The sequence below is a fragment of the Pongo pygmaeus genome, chromosome 5 (assembly GCF_028885625.2).
Source record: "Pongo pygmaeus isolate AG05252 chromosome 5, NHGRI_mPonPyg2-v2.0_pri, whole genome shotgun sequence".
Lineage (NCBI taxonomy): Eukaryota > Metazoa > Chordata > Mammalia > Primates > Hominidae > Pongo > Pongo pygmaeus.
Genome location: NC_072378.2, coordinates 20159918 through 20178742, shown reverse-complemented (window position 1 = coordinate 20178742; position 18825 = coordinate 20159918). Strand labels below are relative to the sequence as shown.

The 18825-nt window shown below is 41.7% G+C and overlaps 1 protein-coding gene across 3 annotated transcripts in view; it reads left to right on the top strand.

Moving 5' to 3' along the window:
* Positions 1–18825, top strand: part of MBOAT1 (membrane bound O-acyltransferase domain containing 1) — a 115157-nt gene that overhangs the window by 52041 nt on the left and 44291 nt on the right. For all 3 annotated transcript variants that reach the window (XM_054491753.2, XM_054491755.2, XM_054491754.2), the window contains 2 exons: positions 11418–11563; positions 12923–13000. In XM_054491753.2, coding sequence (XP_054347728.1) covers positions 11418–11563; positions 12923–13000 — 224 coding nt within the window. The remainder of the gene's footprint in view (positions 1–11417; positions 11564–12922; positions 13001–18825) is intronic.

The following is an 18825-nucleotide window of genomic DNA, read 5'->3' as shown; positions in this document are numbered from 1 at the left end:
TTGGTGAGCCACTGGTAAATCACTGCAGTAGGGGAAATACTTTTGGACCATTAGTATTTGCTATTTGTTAAACATCGCCTGTTTGCATCCCTTGGTTAGGAGAAAGGCAGTGTTTTTAACTCCTGGCAAAGTGTGTTGTTTTGTTGGAAGAGTATGAAGGCCGTGGAACAGAAATCCCCAAATAATGTCTTTCTAGCAGCACATTAGAGTAGATTTAAGACTTGCATTTGAAAATTGCAGCACAGTTTGATTGTGGTTTGATGAAATAAGAAGTCAAACACTTGGGCATGTGTTTTATTTCCTTGCAGTGACTTTGAAATCTCGCAAGAGCTGTGGAAATTGAGCTTTTGCTGAATCTGAGCTATGTCAGTCTTGCTTGTTTATAAGAATCTGATCAAAATAGCTGTGCTCTACTGTCCCCTCATGCATAAAGGCCCACACAATACTTTAATTGTTGAGAGCACATTGCTGGATGTCATGAATGGAAATGCCACTTTATTTGCTGCTCTGGAGGGAGTGGATCAGTAGAAAAGTAAACTTTGCATATATTCCTTTTAAATGTGAAGGGTTTATTAAGGAACATCATGATACATATGTTTCATAAGTTTTATTTCATTTTTAATTGACAAATAATGTATATGTTTATAGGGTACAATGTGATGTTTTGATACATGTGTATATTGTGGAAAGATCAAATCAGGCTAATTAACATAACCTATCACCTCAAACAGTAACTTTGTACCCATTGATCAATGTCTCCCCTTTCTTCCTCTACTTCCTTCCACCCCCGGCCTCTGGTAACCACTGTTAAACTCTGCTTTTTCGACTTTTTAGATTCCACATGCATTTAAGATCATACGGTATTTGTCTCTCTGTGCCCGGCTTATGTCATTTAACACAATGTCTTCTGAGTGTATCATGTTGTCGCAAATGACAGAACTTCCTGCTTTTTAAAGACTGAATAGTATTCCATTGTGCATCTATACTACATTTTAAAAATCTATTCATCCCTTGATCGCACTTAGGTTGCTTCCGTATCTTGGCTATAGTTCTCATAGGGTTTGCACTCCTATGAGAATCTAATGCTGCTGCTGATCTGACAGGAGGTGGAGTTCAGATGGTAATGCAGGCGATGGGGAGTGGTGTGAATACAGATGAAGCTTCTCTCGGTCACCTGCCACTCACCTTCTGCTGTGTGGCCTGGTTCCTAACAGGCCATGGACCAGTACTGGTCTGTGGCCGGGGGATTGGGGACCCCTGAATTAGAATTGCAGTGAGCGTGGGAGTGCAGATGTTTCTTCAACATACTGATTTCAGTTTCTTCGGACATACACCCAAAAGTGTGATTGCTGGATCATGTGGCAAATTCTAGTTTTAGTTTTTTGAGGAACTTCCATACCGTTTTCCATAATGGCTGTACTGACTTACATTTCTCCTGACAGTGTGCAAGCATTCTCTTTTCTCCACAAGCTCTCCAAGCACTTGTTATCTTTCATCTTTTTGATAATCATCATTCTAACACATGTGAGGTGTTGTCTCATTGTGGTTTTAATGTGCATGTTTCTGATGATTAGAGATGTTGAGCATTTCTGCACATATCTGCTGGCCATTTGTATGTCTTCTTTTGAGAAAGGTCTATTCAGATCCTTTGCCCATTGGTAATTAGAATTATTTATTTTCTTGTTATTTAAGCAGTTAGAATTCTTTGTATATTTTGAATATGAGCCCCTTATAATTTGCAAATATTTCCTCCCAATCTGTGGGTTGTCTCTTTATTCTGTTCATTTTTTCCTTTGTTGCACAGAAGCTGTTTTAGTTTGGTGTGCTTTCATTTACCTATTTTTGCTTTTGTTGCCTGTGCTTTTGGGGTTAAATTCAAGAGATCACTGCCCAGTGTCGTGTGTCATGTAGTTTTCTCCTATGTTTTCTTCTAGCAGTTTTATAGTTTCAGGTCTTACATTTCAGCCTTTAATCCATTTTGAGTTGATTCTTATATAAAGGATGAGATAAAAGTCCATTTTCATTCTTCTGTATGTGGTTATACGGTTTTCCTGACACCATTTATTGAAGAGACCATCCTCTTCACATTGTGTGTTCTTCACACCCTCGTCAAAAATCAGCGGACATAGAAGAGTAGGCTTATTTGTGGACTCTCTGTCCTATTCTGTTGGTTAATGTGGTTGTTTTTAGGCCAGTAATCATGGTACATATTTTCATTTTCTTCCTTTTTTTTTCTTTTTTTTGAGCCAGAGTCTTGCTCTGTCACCCAGGCTGGAGTGCAGTGATATGATCTTGCCTCACTGTAACCTCTGTCTGCCGGGTTCCAGTGATTCTCCTGCCTCAGCCTCCCGAGTAGCTGGGATTACAGGTGCATGCCACCACGCCTGGCTAATTTTTGTGTTTTTAGTAGAGACAGGGTTTCACCACGTTGGCCAGGCTGGCTCAAACTCCTGACCTCAGCTGATCCGCGCACCTTGGCCTCCCAAAGTTCTGGGATTACAGGCATGAGCCACTGGGAGCTGGCTCATGTTTTCATTTTCTTTGGCCACCCACGTTGTTACTCTTGACTGTTACTTTTGTTACTGTTAACTGTTATACATTGTTTCTTTTGCTGTCTATAAAAAGTGTCTTTTTTCTTTAAGATGAGTTTTTTTTACGTGTAACATCTTCCATTTATGCCCAACTGCTCCCTAAACTGTATTTGTAGTGGGTGCTAATAATTGCAACACTGAGGATAGAGTAAGTAGTATTAAATGAGGATATTTTGGGGATACCAGTTATAAGCATTATGAGTTTCTTAGAGTATCACAGTTTGTGTATGTGAGTATGCATAAGTAGTGCAGGGAATGTGTGGTCAATTCTACATGTAATTTTACCTTTCCAAATGATGAAAATAATTTAGAAAAAAATTTGCCTAGATTCCTGCCATCGTTATAAAATAGTCGTATTCCATTTTACACGTTATTTTTGCAACATTTTCTATATGCTACCTTTTTTACATAGTGGTAAATATACATATACTTTTATATTTTCTTATTAGTTATCTCAAATGTTTTTCATTTTATGGCAGGTACTTTATAAACTGCCCATTTTTTAAATTAAAGAAACAAGGTCTCACTCTGTTGTCCAGGCTGGAGTGCAGTGGCTTGATCATAGCTCTCCATAACCTTGAACTGCAGGCTTAAGCAATCCTCCTGCCTCAGCCTCCTGAGTAACTAGGATTACAGGCTTTCACTATTATGCCCAGCTAATTTTTTTATTTTTTATTTTTTTTGGGGGATGGGGTTCTTGCTGTGTTGTTCAGGCTGGTCTCAAACTCCTGGTGTCAAGCAGTCCTCTCACCTCAGCCTCCCGGAGTGCTGGGATTGTAGGCATGAGTCATTGTGCCCAGCCTATAATGCCTGTTTTTAATGATGGCATACTTTTCTATTGAATGAGTTTACCATTGATTACTGTCCTTCTGTTGTCCTCTATTTAGGTTGCTTTTACATCATTTTGTCTTGCAAATAATGCCTCAATATTTTTTCAGCATTTAGCTTTTTATTACCCAATGAATGAATTTCCAAGAATCAGTCAGAAGTTATGGCTTATAGCAAACACTACCATATGACACAAAAAAAGGACAGTGATGCAGGGCATGTCCTTTATGCTTCCTGTGCTAACCAGTGTCTTTACTAATTGTTGAACTTTTAAATTCCTTCTTCTTTTGCTACTTGAAATCACGCTGAGATGAATATTTTTCATATAGAATTTTTGTGCATATTTCCCATAAGGGCAATAATAGTGGGTTTGAAATGTACAGCCACGGACCCAGGATGCTACAAATGTAACTTTTAAGCTTCTCCCAACTAAAGTTAATGTAGCTTTCACGCTACATGGGCAGTTTTAGGCAACCCATTCCAGTGTAGGTCTGGTTACATTGAAGGCTTGTGCACCTCTTCACCTGGGGAGGAACTAAGCCCTGAGGAGTTTACAGTCCTTCCTGGCCTTGGCAAGGGCAGCTGGTCCTGCTATTGGGGCCTGGCTGGCCTCTGCTCTGGTGGAGCACATCCTTGTAGTCCTGGCGTTGGCCTCTTGTTGTATCTGCTGCTCCCTGCAGCTCCTTCTATGGCTCCAAGTGGATGGTTCATACTTGATGGTCTCCTCCGTCCAATTTCAAGACCGCCTCAGGTCCGCCAGCTCTCATCCTGCCCCTAGGTTGTTCCCAGAGCCTGGGAGAGAGGCTGTGAAGTACCCAGGTCTGTGTACCTTGACAGCCACTCAGCCTCTCAGAAGCAGCACTTCCCTGCAGGGCTGGCCACCTACCTTGGCTGCACTCCGAGAAGCCAGGCAACTGTCTCTTCAACTGGGATACCTCCATCATCCTAGACTTCTTGAGGGAGCCCATCAGTTTCTATGGTTTCAGCACCTTTGTGCTCATGTGTCATGTGAGTCTTCACACATGTATCTAAGGGCCCGTTCTGTCCCCACTGAAACTGGCGACATCCCTCCTCCAACCCGTGAACCAAGCTTGCTGTCTCCTTTTGTGCAGAAAACTAGCCCTTCCATCATTCCAGGCTTTCCTTCCCTCCATAATTACGGCAGAAACTCTTTTTGTTAATTTCTTCAGCTTTGCTTTTGATTTATGAAGCCAAACATTTAGAATTAAAAAGAAAAAAAGATTTTTCCCTAATTTCTGGAAACTGATTTGACTTTCAGATTTGTGTCTACTTCAGGTTTATAAAACTTGACTTAGAGGCCAGGTGTGGTGGCTTATGCCTATAATCCCAGCACTATGGGAAGCCAAGGTAGGCAGATTGCTTGAGCCCAGGAGTTCAAGGCCAGCGTGGGCAACATGGTGAAACCTGTCTACAAAACTAAAAAAACAAAAAATTAGCTGGGCATGGTGGTGCACACGTATAGTCCCAGCTATTCAGGAGGCTGAGGTGGTAGGATGGCTTGGGCCTGGGAGGTTGAGTCTGCAGTGAGCCGAGATCGCATCACTGCACTCCAGCCTGGGTGACAGAGCGAGACCCTGTCTCAAAAAACAAAACAAAACAAACAAAACAAAATAAAACAAAACAACCACACACATCAAAACAAAAAACCCAAAGAATTTGGCTTAGGAGCTGGCAACCCAGAGATTGATTCTTTGTCCTAGGCTATGTTGCCTCTCCCTATGGAAGAAAGGACGCAAAAGACTTAGGCTGCTGTCTAAATGTTGGGTGGAAAAGGAGATGGTAGAAGGCAAGCAGGGAGGAGGCTGGGGAAGCAAGGTCTTAACAGCTCAGCAGTAGTTACCAGTTAATGCATTTATTCTATGCACAATGTATGCAAGTGTTAATTTAGTGGATGTAGAATAATATTAATAGCAAGTGCTTATTAGTGCAAGGAACTGTTTTTAGTGACCTTACATTTTTGACTTGTTTAGACCTTACAACAATCCTGTGAAGTAGCACTACTATTATTACCTCCCTTTTATCAACGAGGACCAAGACAAAGTGAGCTTTTGTAACTCTCCACTAAGTGGTGGGTCTAGGTCTTGTGGCCAGGGAGCCTGACTCTGTGTTGACTTTTTGCTCATAACCACTTGCTGTGTTGTTGGTCACACGGTGGGAGATCACAATTAGTTAATCATTACTGAAGACAGGCCTTTTTCTCTTGTATTTGTTATGATTTGGTTCTTTTTTTTTTTTTTTTTTTTTTTGAGATGGAGTCTCTCTCTGTCACCCAGGCTGGAGCGCAGTGGTGTGATCTTGGCTCACTGCAAGCTCTGCCTCCTGGGTTCACACCATTCTCCCGCCTCAGCCTCCTGAGTAGCTGGGACTACAGGTGCCCACTACCATGCCTGGCTAATTTTGTTTTTGTATTTTTAGTAGAGACAGGGTTTCACCATGGTAGCCAGGATGGTCTCGATCTCCTGACCTCGTGATCCGCCCGCCTCAGCCTCCCAAAGTGCTGGGATTACAGGCATGAGCCACCACGCCCGGCCGATTTGGTTCATTTCTTAATGGGTGTTTGATCATTTCATAAAAGGTGGTTCTTCTCCTATTTAAGACATCTCACTTTTTGTTTTAGTTTGTTTCTTAACTTATGTATATTACCTCCCTAACTTAGGTGTTTCTCTGATGTGGATAAAAAGAACTTTTCAGTTTCAAGTGCTTGGAATCACTGGGATTTAAAATCGGTATCATCTTAGGCCAGTAATTTGCTTTCCAGAGTTTTGTAATTTTTTTAAAAAAAGGCTTTGTTAAGAAAATTTCAAACATACGTCAAAGTGGAATGATTAGTAGAATGAACTTTCGTGTGCCCGACACTCAGCTTCAACACTTTCCAACCCATACCCAATCTGGTTCATCTAACTGTTCCACCAGAGTTTCTTAACTTCAGCACTTACTGAAAATTTGGGCTGGAAATTTTTTTGTTGTGGGAGACTCTGCTGTTCCTTTTAGGATGTTTAACAACATCACTGATCCCTGTCCACTAGATGCCAGTGGTACACTCACTCCTTCTTCTAGTTATGGCAACCAGAAATGTCCCCGTGGGAGCACATCAGACTCAGTTGAGAACTATTGATCTCTACTCACCCCATTCACATCCCCATTAGATCCCATTAGATTATTTGAAGCAGATCCCATCTATCATCAAATCAAAAACAATTCCAGGATGTATGTCTAAAAGATCAGGCCTCTGATTTTGTTGACCCTTTATAGAGGAAAGGAACAAAAATCGAACTCTGTGCCTGTATGAATTGTGATAGGAGCTAGCCGCACTTGGCTGCAGAGATGGTTATATTCTCCACGAGCCACCAGTGTAGATATGAGCCAGCCAACACAAAGAAATTCACATCACACTCCATCCTGGACCATTTTTAAAAAATTGTGGCAAACCGTACATAACACAAAATTTACTATGTTAACCATTTTAAGCATACAGTTTAGTAACATTGAGTACATTTACATTGTTGTGTAACCATCCCCACCATCCATCTCCAGAATTCTTTTTATCTTGCAAAACAGAAACTCCATACCCATTAAACAATAACTCTATTACTTTCTTTCATCTGGCAACCACCATTCTACTGTCTGTCTCTGCATTTGAGTACTCTAGGTTAATCTCATATAAGTGGAAGCATACTTGTCCATATTTGTACCTTGTGATTGGCTTGTTTCACTTAGCATAATGCGTTGAAAGTCCATACATGTTGTAGCATGTATCAGAATTTCCTTCTGTTTTAAGGCTGAATAGTCCATTATGTGTGTATACCACATTTTGTTTATTCATCCATTGATTTGGGTAGCTTCCACATTTTGGCTATTGTGATAATATTGCTATGAATATGTGTGTACAAATATCTCTTAAAAACCCTGCTTTCAGTTATTTGGGGCTCATTCCTAGAAGTGGGATTGCTGGATCATATAGTAATTCTATGTTTAGCATATCAAAGAACTTCCATACTGTCTTCCATACTGGCTGCACCATTTCACATTCCCATTAGCAGTGCACGTGGGTTCAAATGATTTCACATCTCTGTGAATACTATTTTCTGTTTGGTTTATAAAAATATATAATAGCCATACTAACAGCTGTGAAGTGGTATCTCAGTCTGGTTCAGCCTGTACCTTATAAGATGTACATGTGTGGTCACTGAAAAGCAATCCTATATCTGCTAGAACCCTCCTGCTAGAACTACGTGGTGGTGTTGTGTGTTTCTACTTTTGCTTTAGAGCAGTTTGCTGTGGAGCACTCCGCTGGCCATCCAGGATTCCCTCTTGGGGAGAGAGTGGTGGAGCAGGTTGAGTCTGTACATACAGGGCAGCTTTTAATCCATGATGAAGTCTTGAGTTTAGGCATTTACCATGAACAGTCAAGGAAAGGATTCTGGTGTAAAAAGATAAACTTATGCACATTAATTTTTTTTTTTTTTTTTTTTTGAGAGGGAGTCTCGCCCTGTCGCCCAGGCTGGCGTGCAGTGGCGTGATCTCGGCTCACTGCAAGCTCTGCCTCCCAGGTTCGCACCATTCTCCTGCCTCAGCCTGCCGAGTAGCTGGGACTACAGGCACCCACCACCACGCCCGGCTAATTTTTTGTATTTTTTTTAGTAGAGATGGGGTTTCACCATGTTAGCTAGGATGGTCTCGATTTTCTGACCTTGTGATCCGCCCGCCTCGGCCTCCCAAAGTGCTGGGATTACAGGCGTGAGTCACCGCGCCCGGCCCTAAAATTTTAAAGCATTTATTTGAACATCCAGTGGTTCATGAGTCAGGCAACACCAGACTGCAAGCACTTTGGGCTCCACCAAAAGGGATTGGGGAAAACTTCCATAAGGTGTTCAAAGAAGCAAAACCCAAGAAAATATTTGATGAGTTAAAGTGGATAGCCCTTACTTAGAGGTTATTTGGTGGTTCATGATTGGTAAAGTCTCTAGTTAAAGTTTAGTACGTAGTTTCTGATTGGTGAAGCCTCCAGTTGGCGCTTAGTTGGTAGTTTCCGATTGGTTAAGCTTGTTTTTCTGGGCTATGACTATTCCCTCTGAATTAGGTTTTGGCTTGCTTATGTGGGAACCCAAGGCCCTGGAGCCATCTCAGCCTATTGGCCTCCCAATTAATTTTCTTTTTAAACACAGGTTAGATATAGAATCAGAGACCATTAGACCTGGAAGAGACATTAGACACCAATTCCCCCAAAGCACACATTTTAGAAATAAGGGAATCGAAGCCCAGAGCATGTAAGTCTTCTTTTCTTGATTTGAGGGTAGAGACAGTGTCTTACTGTTATTTCACAATTACTTTTAGGTTAATTGTGTTGTTTCCCCAGTTAGATGATAAGATCCTTGAAGGCAGGGAACATGCCTTATTTCTCTTCTATCCCTGTGGTTCTCAAACTTGAGTGTGCATCAAAATCAACTGGGTGTTGGGGGTGGTTAGAACAAAAATTGCCAGATCCTGCCTAGGAAATGTCTTATTCAGTAGGTCTAGCGTGGGCCCCAAGAGTGTGCATTTCTAACAAGTTTCCAAGGGGACGTGGATGCTGTTGGTCGGGGGACTACACTCGTGAGAACCACGCTCCATCCTCCAAATCATTCCTTATGTGCACATGCTCAATAATTCTGGCCAAATCAAAAAGAATGCAGGAAATTTCCCTGTGGCCACTTTCCTGAGTTCTGTTGTGGCTGCAGGCTGGGCTGTGAGAATGAAAGAACATGTGATCTGTCACCTATGATAACTTTTGGACTTTCCAGTTGCCATTGGATGTTGAATGCAGGGCTGTGTCACCATTTATAGATCTTCAGTGTCACACCTTGAATTTGAGGAATGCTCTTGTTTATTGGATGCCAGTTTAAAATGAGACATTGATGTAAGTCCCGCATTTTGCTACAGTAGAACAATGGGTTTAGTACCAGTCTTAGGGAATGTGAGTCTTGAACCTTGCTAAGGTGATTCTTTTTCTATATACATTTTGTGTTTGTGTGTGTTCATTGGCTGTTCATTCAGCCTAGATGAAAAGATATGACCAAATCATGCAGGACAGGCTCACAAGTCGCTTCTCTGTCTTTCAAGATAGAAAGTGAAGGTGGGCAATGGTGAGAACAGGTTTTTTGGAAAGGTGAAATTCAATAATGTCAACTTTTTAATTTTATTTTTTATCTTATTTTATTTTATTTTTATTTTGAGATGAAGTCTTGCTCTGTTGCCCAGGCTGGAGTGCAGTGGTGCAATCTCAGCTCACTGCAACCTCTGCCTCCCGGGTTCAAGCGATTCTCCTGCTTCAGCCTCCCAGGTAGCTGGGATTACAGGCACCCGCCACCAAGCTCAGCTAATTTTTGTATTTTCAGCAGAAAGGGTTTTACCATGTTTGGCCAGTCTGGTCTCAAACTCCTGACCTCAGGTGACCTGCCTGCCTTGGCTTCCCAAAGTGCTGGGATTACAGGCATGAGCCACCGCGCCCGGCCAACAGTCAACTTTAAAAAAACCAAAACAAACATTTTCTGAAAGCAATATTTTCTACGAGTTACAAAGGGTCCAAAGTATTGTTTTTCATGGGGCAAACAAAATGAGCTCAAATGGAGCTGAGGCACCCTACCTCCCAGCTCAGCCCTAATGAGTTTTGTTATCAGCAGCAGTTCATTGAAGCATGAAATACCGATGCTGAAGTTGTGTCTCTATCTTCGGTCTCATTTCAATTAAGTGCCTTCTAAAAGTGAATTCATACTGAGGTTTCAGTTTTGAATACTTTGAAGAGTTTAAGTTACTTTTCTGGTTTTAGTGAATGGTTAAACCATTTAAGGTATTTGGAACTTGATTTGGGTAAATATAAATTGCAAAGGTACATGTTTGCTTATTGTTTTTTAAAATCAGCTGACCTTTTCTATAGATTTCAGAAAATGTTTAAATGTTTTCTTTTAGGCACAATATTCTCAAGAGGTAGACCACTGAGATTTTTCTAAGGAAATTTGGTGTCTACCCTGCATAACTGGACAGGCTTGGCACTGGATGTTGAATGCAGGGCTGTGTCACTATTTGTAGATCTTCAGTGTCACACCTTGAATTTGAGAAATGCTCTTGCTTATTGGATGCCAGTTTAAAATGAGACATTGTTGTAAGTCCTGCATTTTGCTAGAGTAGAACAATGGGTTTAGTACCAGTATCAGGGAATGTGAGTCACTCGCAGAGTCAGAAAACAACTGGTGATCACTTTGGAGAACAATTTGATTTCCCAGGTACCAAATAAGGGAGCTCTTTTGTCAAACTTTGCATCTCTAAAAGAATACCTTCTTTGTCTTAGGGTCCTGCTGGGGGCGAGAAGAGACCCACTAAACAGAGCTCACAGTTAGCTTAGGCTGTTTCCATGAAAAGCCCCCTGCTTGTGCATGGGAAAGCAACCTTGGACAGTCTTAAAGGTTAGAGAAGAAACTGTCGGGTTTGTCACATCTTATACCACACGAGGCTATAGTTACTTTGTTCTGTTATATTCGTTTCCTCTTCCAATCAATCAATTGGGGAGAAAGAACAAATCCAAGTCTGAGAAGCCTCTTGATGTGGAAATCTGCAAAAATCAAGAGCAAGGCTGGGCGCGGTGGCTCACGCCTGTAATCCCAGCACTTTGGGAGGCCAAGGCAGGCGGATCACGAGGTCAGGAGATCGAGACCATCCTTGCTAACACGGTGAAACCCCGTCTCTACTAAAAATACAAAAAAAATTAGCCGTGCGTAGTGGCAGGCACCTGTAGTCCCAGCTACTTGGGAGGCTGAGGCAGGAGAATGATGTGAACCCGGGAGGCGGAGCTTGCAGTGAGCTGAGTTTGCACCACTGCACTCCAGCCTGGGCGACAGAACGAGACTCCATCTCAAAACAAAACAAACAAACAAACAAAACCAAGAGGAAATTCACACAAAGGTGAAACAATAAAGGTTTTTATTTTCTCTTCTCCTGCCACAGGTGAATTTTGTGGTATGCCAGCTTGTTGCTCTGTTTGCTGCTTTCTGGTTTCGCATCTACTTACGTCCTGGTACAACTAGCTCTGATGTCCGGCATGTGGTTGCCACTATTTTTGGCATCTATGTTGTCATCTTTTGTTTCGGCTGGTGAGTATGAGTCTCATATATTCTAATATTGGTCATTTGGATGTTTTGTGGCAATGTCTTTGGAATTGCACTAAAGCAAGAAATAGATGGTATTATAAAATATGTATTGTAAAATTTTATATTGTAAATACCTTATAGTAGGATAATGAGGACATTGCAGGAATCTCCATTTACTGTAAGAACCTGGAATCTCCATTTACTGTAAGAGCCAATAAACTGACCATCCATTGGAAGTCAGTATAGTTCACTTTTTCTTTTTTTTTTTTAATTAAAAATTTTTTTTTTAATTGCCCTCTCTGTTGCCCAGGCTGGAGTGCAGTGGCACGATCTTGGCTCACTGCAACCTCCGCCTCCTGGGTTCAAATGATTCTCCTGCCTCAGCCTCCTGAGTAGCTGGGATTACAGGTGCACATCATCATGCCCAGGTAATTTTTTTTGTAGTTTTTTTAGGAGAGATGGGGTTTCAGCGTGTTGCCCAGGCTGGTCGCAAACTCCTGAGCTCAGGTGATCCATCTGCCTTGGCCTCCCAAAGTGTTAGGATTACAGGCATGAGCCACCGTGCCCAGCCCATTTTTTCTTAAAATTAGACTTCTACAGATCCCTCCCAGTCATGTAAATGGGATGCTGTAAGGTTTAATTTTTCCCAAAAGGAACCTTTCCTAACTATTGTAGATGTTGGTGTATTTCTTGCATTACTGCTGGAGATGTGGGTGTAAGTCCTGGATTTCACCAGAGTAGAACAATGCGTTTAGTGCAGATCCTGGGGAATGTGAATCATTCTTTAACTGGGAAAGCTGGTCAGTTGTACTTTCCTCTACTAGTAAGCTGGGCAAATACCCTGAAAGGTGTTAGGGAAGAAGCTTTGGAGACCAACATATTTAGAAGTACACCTTCAGGAATTTTGTGAATTTGTTCCGGGTATTATGCTAGAATTCTGCCCCTATTCCTTCAACAAGTATCTGAGAAAGGATGAGTATTTTAAATCAGCCACCAGCTAGAAGTCTTGGTATATGGGGAAGCCCAGTTTAAAAAATAAAGTCTTAAAGAACTCATCTCTCTGGACTCTCAATTGCATATGCAAAAAAAGTGTAAGCATTCCATTTATGGATTCCTGACATTATTAGCCTTGCAGTTGGCAAACTGTGTCATGATTTCCTTGTGTCATTTTAAGATATAGCATCTTAATTACATAGAATAAAAATATTTGGTTTATTTTCTCTCACATAAACATGAGTTACTGATCATTGATCATTTGTGTTTTTGGCGGGGGTAGTGATGGATTCACAGTTTGGGTGACCAATAGGTGTGTTAATATGAAATATATTCATTACTCCTCCCCCTACCTATTGTGTCTTAAAGGTACTCCGTGCATCTTTTTGTGCTGGTGTTAATGTGCTATGCAATCATGGTCACTGCTAGTGTATCCAATATTCACAGGTAAGATACTGGGAATGAACAATGCAAGGTGAGATTTTTTTTTTTTGTGATCTTTGAAATATATTTCCAGTGTAAAGATGTACCTTACCCATTTTCCACAAGTGGTGTATCTTAGTTTATCTAGAATATCAGGAGGGATGGGGAACCCCAAAGGCTGGAGTCTTCAGAGAAGGCTTTATGAAAAAGATCAATGCAAATTGGGCCTCAGGTGAAAGAGAATATGTCATGACTAGGCTGCTGTATTTGTGACAGGCCAAAACTGGAAGCAACTCAAATGTTCAACACAATGAAAATAATGAAAAGGCTGGGAGTAGTGGCTCACACCTGTAATCCCAGAACTTTGGGAGGCAGAGGTGGGCAGATCGCCTGAGGTCAAGAGTTCAAGACCAGCCTGGGCAACATGGTGAAACCTTGTCTCTACTAAAAATAAAAAATAAATAAAAAAATAAAAATTAGCTGGGCATAGTGGTGCGCGCCTGTAGTCCCAGCTACTCAGGGATGCTGAGGCAGGAGAATCACTTGAACCCAGGAGGCAGAGGTTGCAGTGAGCCAAGATTGTGCTACAACACTCCAGCCTGGGCAACAGAGGGAGACTCCTCTGTCAAAAAAAAAAAAAAAAAAGAAAGAAAGAAAGAGAAAAGAAAAAAAAAGAAAAAGAAAATAATGAAAGATCGGTATATGCAACGATGTGGATAAATCTCAAAACAAATATGCTGAATGAAGGAAGCCACACAAATTCTATTCTAGAAAATGCAAACTAATCTATAGTGACAAAAAGCTCACATGTTAACTGGGATGGCGCAGGGAGCTGTGAAAGGAATCACAAAGAGGCACGAGGAAACTTCTGGGGGGCAATGGATGTCTCCACCTTCTTGAATCTGCTGATGGTTTTCTGAGTATCTATATATGTCAAATATATATATATATGTTAAATTGTATACTTTCTATGTGTACACTAAAACTGTTAAAAAAGAAATATTTTTACGATGATGTTTTGGTTTCAAAGTACAGAAGCAGTTTAAGTCTACCTTGGAGGCAAAATGCTTGGATAATCAACTGAGATACCTGGGTATCTGTTTTGCATGGTCTCTTTTTCACATGGTCTTTCTGAAAACTCAGGATTAGCTCTGCGTTTTGGGAATGCTGCAATGTAAGTTCTATGAAAACAAAGATTTTTCTCTCTCTCTTTCACTGTTGTATCCTCCAAGCCGGGAACAATACCTGGCACAAGTAAGAGCTCAATAAATATTTATGGAATGAATGACTGAATTACTTTTAAAAGATATTTGTCCTTTTATGGCTTCTGATGGCCTCTCTGAAAAGCAGGTGCCTTATTTCAGCTTCAGAAAGCCTTTTGGTTAATCACTATTAGCACAATAGTTTTCCTCCTTAAAAACATTGAAATTTAACTTTTCGCTGTATGATCTTGTAGTTACTTATAACAAATTTTTGGTTTCCCAGGGAAAATATTTTTTCCTGCTTTTGCATTTTATAGTCATTCAGCATAGAATCCAAAGGAGCTCTGAAAATTCAAATTCTTATCATCTCTCTTCTCAGTGCCCTGCTTGAAGGGGATAGTGTCACTTCTTCTAGAAAGGAAATAGGAAATCCATTTTTCTAATTTGGAAAGAAGGGGTTTTGGAAATGTTTCATATGATGACAAAATGATTATAAAAGCTTTTATTTTTTAACTAGAGGATGAAAAGGCTTGGCTTTTCCAAAACTTGGTTTTGGAAGCAATTACATAGTAAATGATTAACCATAATGTTGGTGCAACTGTATAGCACATTCCCAACTTCCTTACAAATTGCAACTTGTCAGCTCTTCCCACATTTGTGTGATGCTGATGGGATGTGGTCCATTTTTCAGAGGGTCAGGAACTTGACATGCACACTTGTTTCATATCAGGCCTAGGTTCACTGTGTTCAATTCCAGTGTCTAGGAATGGAATACTCTGGCCTTGGCAGAGCCACGTGGTTTACAGACAGGGTATGACGGTGCCACCACAGTATTACTGTGGTAGCAGGGGGCTCTGCCATCAGACCAAGAAGGAAAGAGGCCAGCACAGATGCTCCTTTTATTTTTTTTATTTTTTTTTGAGACAGAGTATCCCTCTGTTGCCCAGGCTGGAGTGCAGTGGTGCGATCTTGGCTCACTGCAACCTCCACCTCCCGGGTTCAAGTGATTTTCCTGCCTCAGCCTCCCGAGTAGCTGGGACTACAGGCGCGTGCCACCACACCTGGCTAATTTTTGTATTTTTAGTCGAGACGGGGTTTCACCATGTTGGCCAGGATGGTCTTGATCTCTTGACCTAGTGATCTGCCTGCCTCAGCCTCCCAAAGTGCTGGGATTACAGGTGTGAGCCACCGTGCCTGGCTGATGCTCCTCTTGGTTTGCTCTTGTGGCTGCCAATATTGCCGAAGTGGAAATTGTTTCACAGTTCCCTTTGGATGAACTCAATGTAAATTTTTTAAAAAATCTCAGTGTTGTTTCCTGTTTATGGAAAGAGCTCTAGGCTGGAGTCAGGAAATCAAGGTCCTCCTAGCAGTGTGAATTTGGACGGGTCATGCAGCTTCTCCATATGTCACATTTCCCACCTGCAAAATGCTGGGTTTGCAGCAGTTTGAACGCAAGTTCCCTTCAGTACCATGATGTCATGATTCTGTGTGAATTGCTCTCCTCTTTACTTCACTGAATCAGTGATAAGAGTTCTGCTATGTGGCTGAGAAGAGGAGGGAAAGATTGGTATTTGCTGCCATATGAAACTAACCCTTTTTTTTTTTGAGATGGAACCTCACTGTGTTGCCCAGGCTATAGTGCAATAGCGTGGTCTTGGCTCGTCTGCAACCTCTTCCTCCCCAGTTCAAGTGATTCTCCTGCCTCAGCCTCCCAAGTAGCTGAGATTACAGGCACCTACCACCACACTCAGCTAATTTTTATAATTTTAGTAGAGATGGGGTTTCACCATGTTGGCCAGGATGGTCTTGAACTGACCTTACATGATTTGCCTGCCTCGGCTTCCCAAAGTGCTGGGATTATAAGCATGAGCTACCATGCCTGGCCAAAACTAACCCATTTCTGGACTGTTATTCAGCATTTGTTTAGAGAGTTTTGGGGATACTGCCTGTGTTTCCTTCCCAAGCCACTGTGTTGGGCAGAAGTCACAGGCATCAGTTTACCCTACGTGAACCAACTGGAGCAGAACATGGCTTGTGTCTCCTGGGGCAGAGGGCCTAGTGTGAGAACTTGGTGATGCAGTTATCAATGCTGGAGTCTGTGCTTTGTGCCAAGTCTTAAGCCAAGCTCTTTTTAATATACTTTATTTCATTTTTAACACATAAACTATTATGTAATATATCATTTAATTTGTTATTTAATATTTCATTATTTCAAATATATTAACTCTAGGACAACACTATGGAATATAGTTTGTTTTTTTTCTGAGATGAGACAATAAAAGCTCAGAGAGGTAAATGAGTAAACAGTTTGATGAATTTCTACAAAGTGAACACACCCACATAACCACCGTGTCTGATGTGCCAGTCTCTCTTTTTTTTTTTTTTTTTTTTTCCGAGACGGAGTTTCGCTCTTGTTGCCCAGGCTGGAGTGCAATGGCGCGATCTCAGCTCACTGCAACCTCTGCCTCCTGGGTTCAAGTGATTCTCCTGCCTCAGCCTCCCAAGAGGCTGGGATTATAGGCATGCATCACCACCCCTGGCTAATTTTGTATTTTTAGTAGAGACAGGGTTTCTCCATATTGGTCAGGCTGGTCTCAAACCCCTGACCTCAGGTGATCCGCCTACCTTGGCCTCCCAAATTGCTGGGATAACAGGTGTGAGCCACCACGCCCAGCCACATGTGCCAATCTCTACCACACCTCTCCTTCCTAGAATAACTGCTTTGCCAACTTCTCCCACCATGGATTACTTCTGCCAGTGCTGGGATTTGAGCTCACTCTGGTCTGTGTATTTGTCTGTTTTCACACTGCTGATAAAGACATACCTGAGACTGGGTAATTTGTATAGAAAAAGAAGTTTAGTGGACTCACAGTTCCACGTGGCTGGAGAGGCCTCACAATCATGGTGGAATGCAAAAGGCATGTCTTACATGGCAACAGGGAAGAGAGAACTTGTGTAGGGGAAATCCCCTTTACAAAACCATCAGATCTTGTGGGACTTACTCACTATCATGAGAACAGCGTAGGAAAGACTCGCCCCCATGATTCAATTACCTCCCACTTGGTCCCTCCCACAACACGTGGGAATTTGGGAGCTACAATTTAAGATGAGATTTGGGTAGGGACACAGCCAAACCATATCAGTCAGTCTGTAGAATACATGTTCTCACTACCACTTCTTGATTCCTTAGATGTTTTAGGTTTGGCCAGGGCACGAATGTGTTGCCCTGTTGTATTGGGACTCAGCACTTGGTGCCATCCTGGGCAGGTGGGGTCTTACTACAATTGAGTTAAACTTGCTTTCTTTCTTCTGTGGGCCAGGGTAAGGTACAGATCTAACTCCTGTTGAGGACAAAGGGGAAGCAGCACACATGGCTGCATTGGAATGGGTTCTGGAAGAATCTATCTTTTGAGTCTGCTTTGTGTTTCTGCCTTGAGCTTCATGAACTGGCTGGAGAAAGGGAACAGTTGCTGGAGATGACAAGGCCTAACTTCATTCCACTTCTGCTTCAACTCCTAAGGGAGTTATTTTCTCTTAGTCATTTGCATTGTTGACCATATTCCTGGTTTGGAAGTGGTTTAGGATGAACCCATGATAGAGAAAAAATCTTTTCTGCATAGTAACTACTTTGTTTGCAAATAATGGTAAAGAGCACATAAAAGTTACACAGTGATTTAGAGTTTACAGAACTCCTTCATGCTATTTAAAGTCTGGCTATCCCTTGCTACCGAATGAATTTTTATTATCCCTACTTTACTGTTCCTTAGGCTGATCTAGTCTTCATGAGTTATTTTAATGTGAATATGTGATTTCAATATAATTTAATATCAGAAAATACCTCTTCCCTGTTTTGTGGCATATATTTAAAAGTTATACCTTCTGAATTTATGTCTATATCCGATGGGCTCCTGAACCACTTAAAATGTGTAATGTATTCATTTCAGTTCATTTCAACTAACAGTAACTGAACCCCTCCCATGTGTCAGGTCAAGGGTGGGGACGTTCAAGGTCACAATGAGTTGGGGAAACAGACACATACACAAATAATTCTAATATTGTAATTAAATGTGTTAGCATGTAGTACTAGAGACATACAGACAGTGGAGCAATGAATTGTGCTGGGGGTGGGGAACAGGAGACGTGGTGGGATGCATGGAGTAAGACCAAGCCAAGTAACATAGAAGAGGTGACTTTGGAGCTGAGCCTTATCTGAAAATTAGGCAGGTTCCAGATAGACTATTGGATGGAGATGGGAATTGCAGTCAGAAGAAGGAGCATGCAGAAAGACATCTTGCCTGAAAATACAGGGTTTCATTGTGGAACATGAGCAGTGCAGTGTCATTTGAGAGTAAGGTAAACATGGAGCATGGCTGGAGATGAGTCCAGAAAGGCGAGGTAGAGCTTAGCATGTGAAGCACCTTGCATGCTGTGTTCAGGGGTTGCAATTTCACTAGATAGTGGGATCCACTGGAGACTTTTAAGAAGAGTAGCAGTCACGTAGTTGTTTATTCATGTGACACACAGTAGGTGAATATGGTGAACAAAGCACAGGTGACCATCTTTGCCCTCATGGAGCTTACAGTTTGGTCAGGGAGATGGGTGTTGATCAGGTTGTCTTAGCTGGGACTGCTATAACAAAGTACTGTA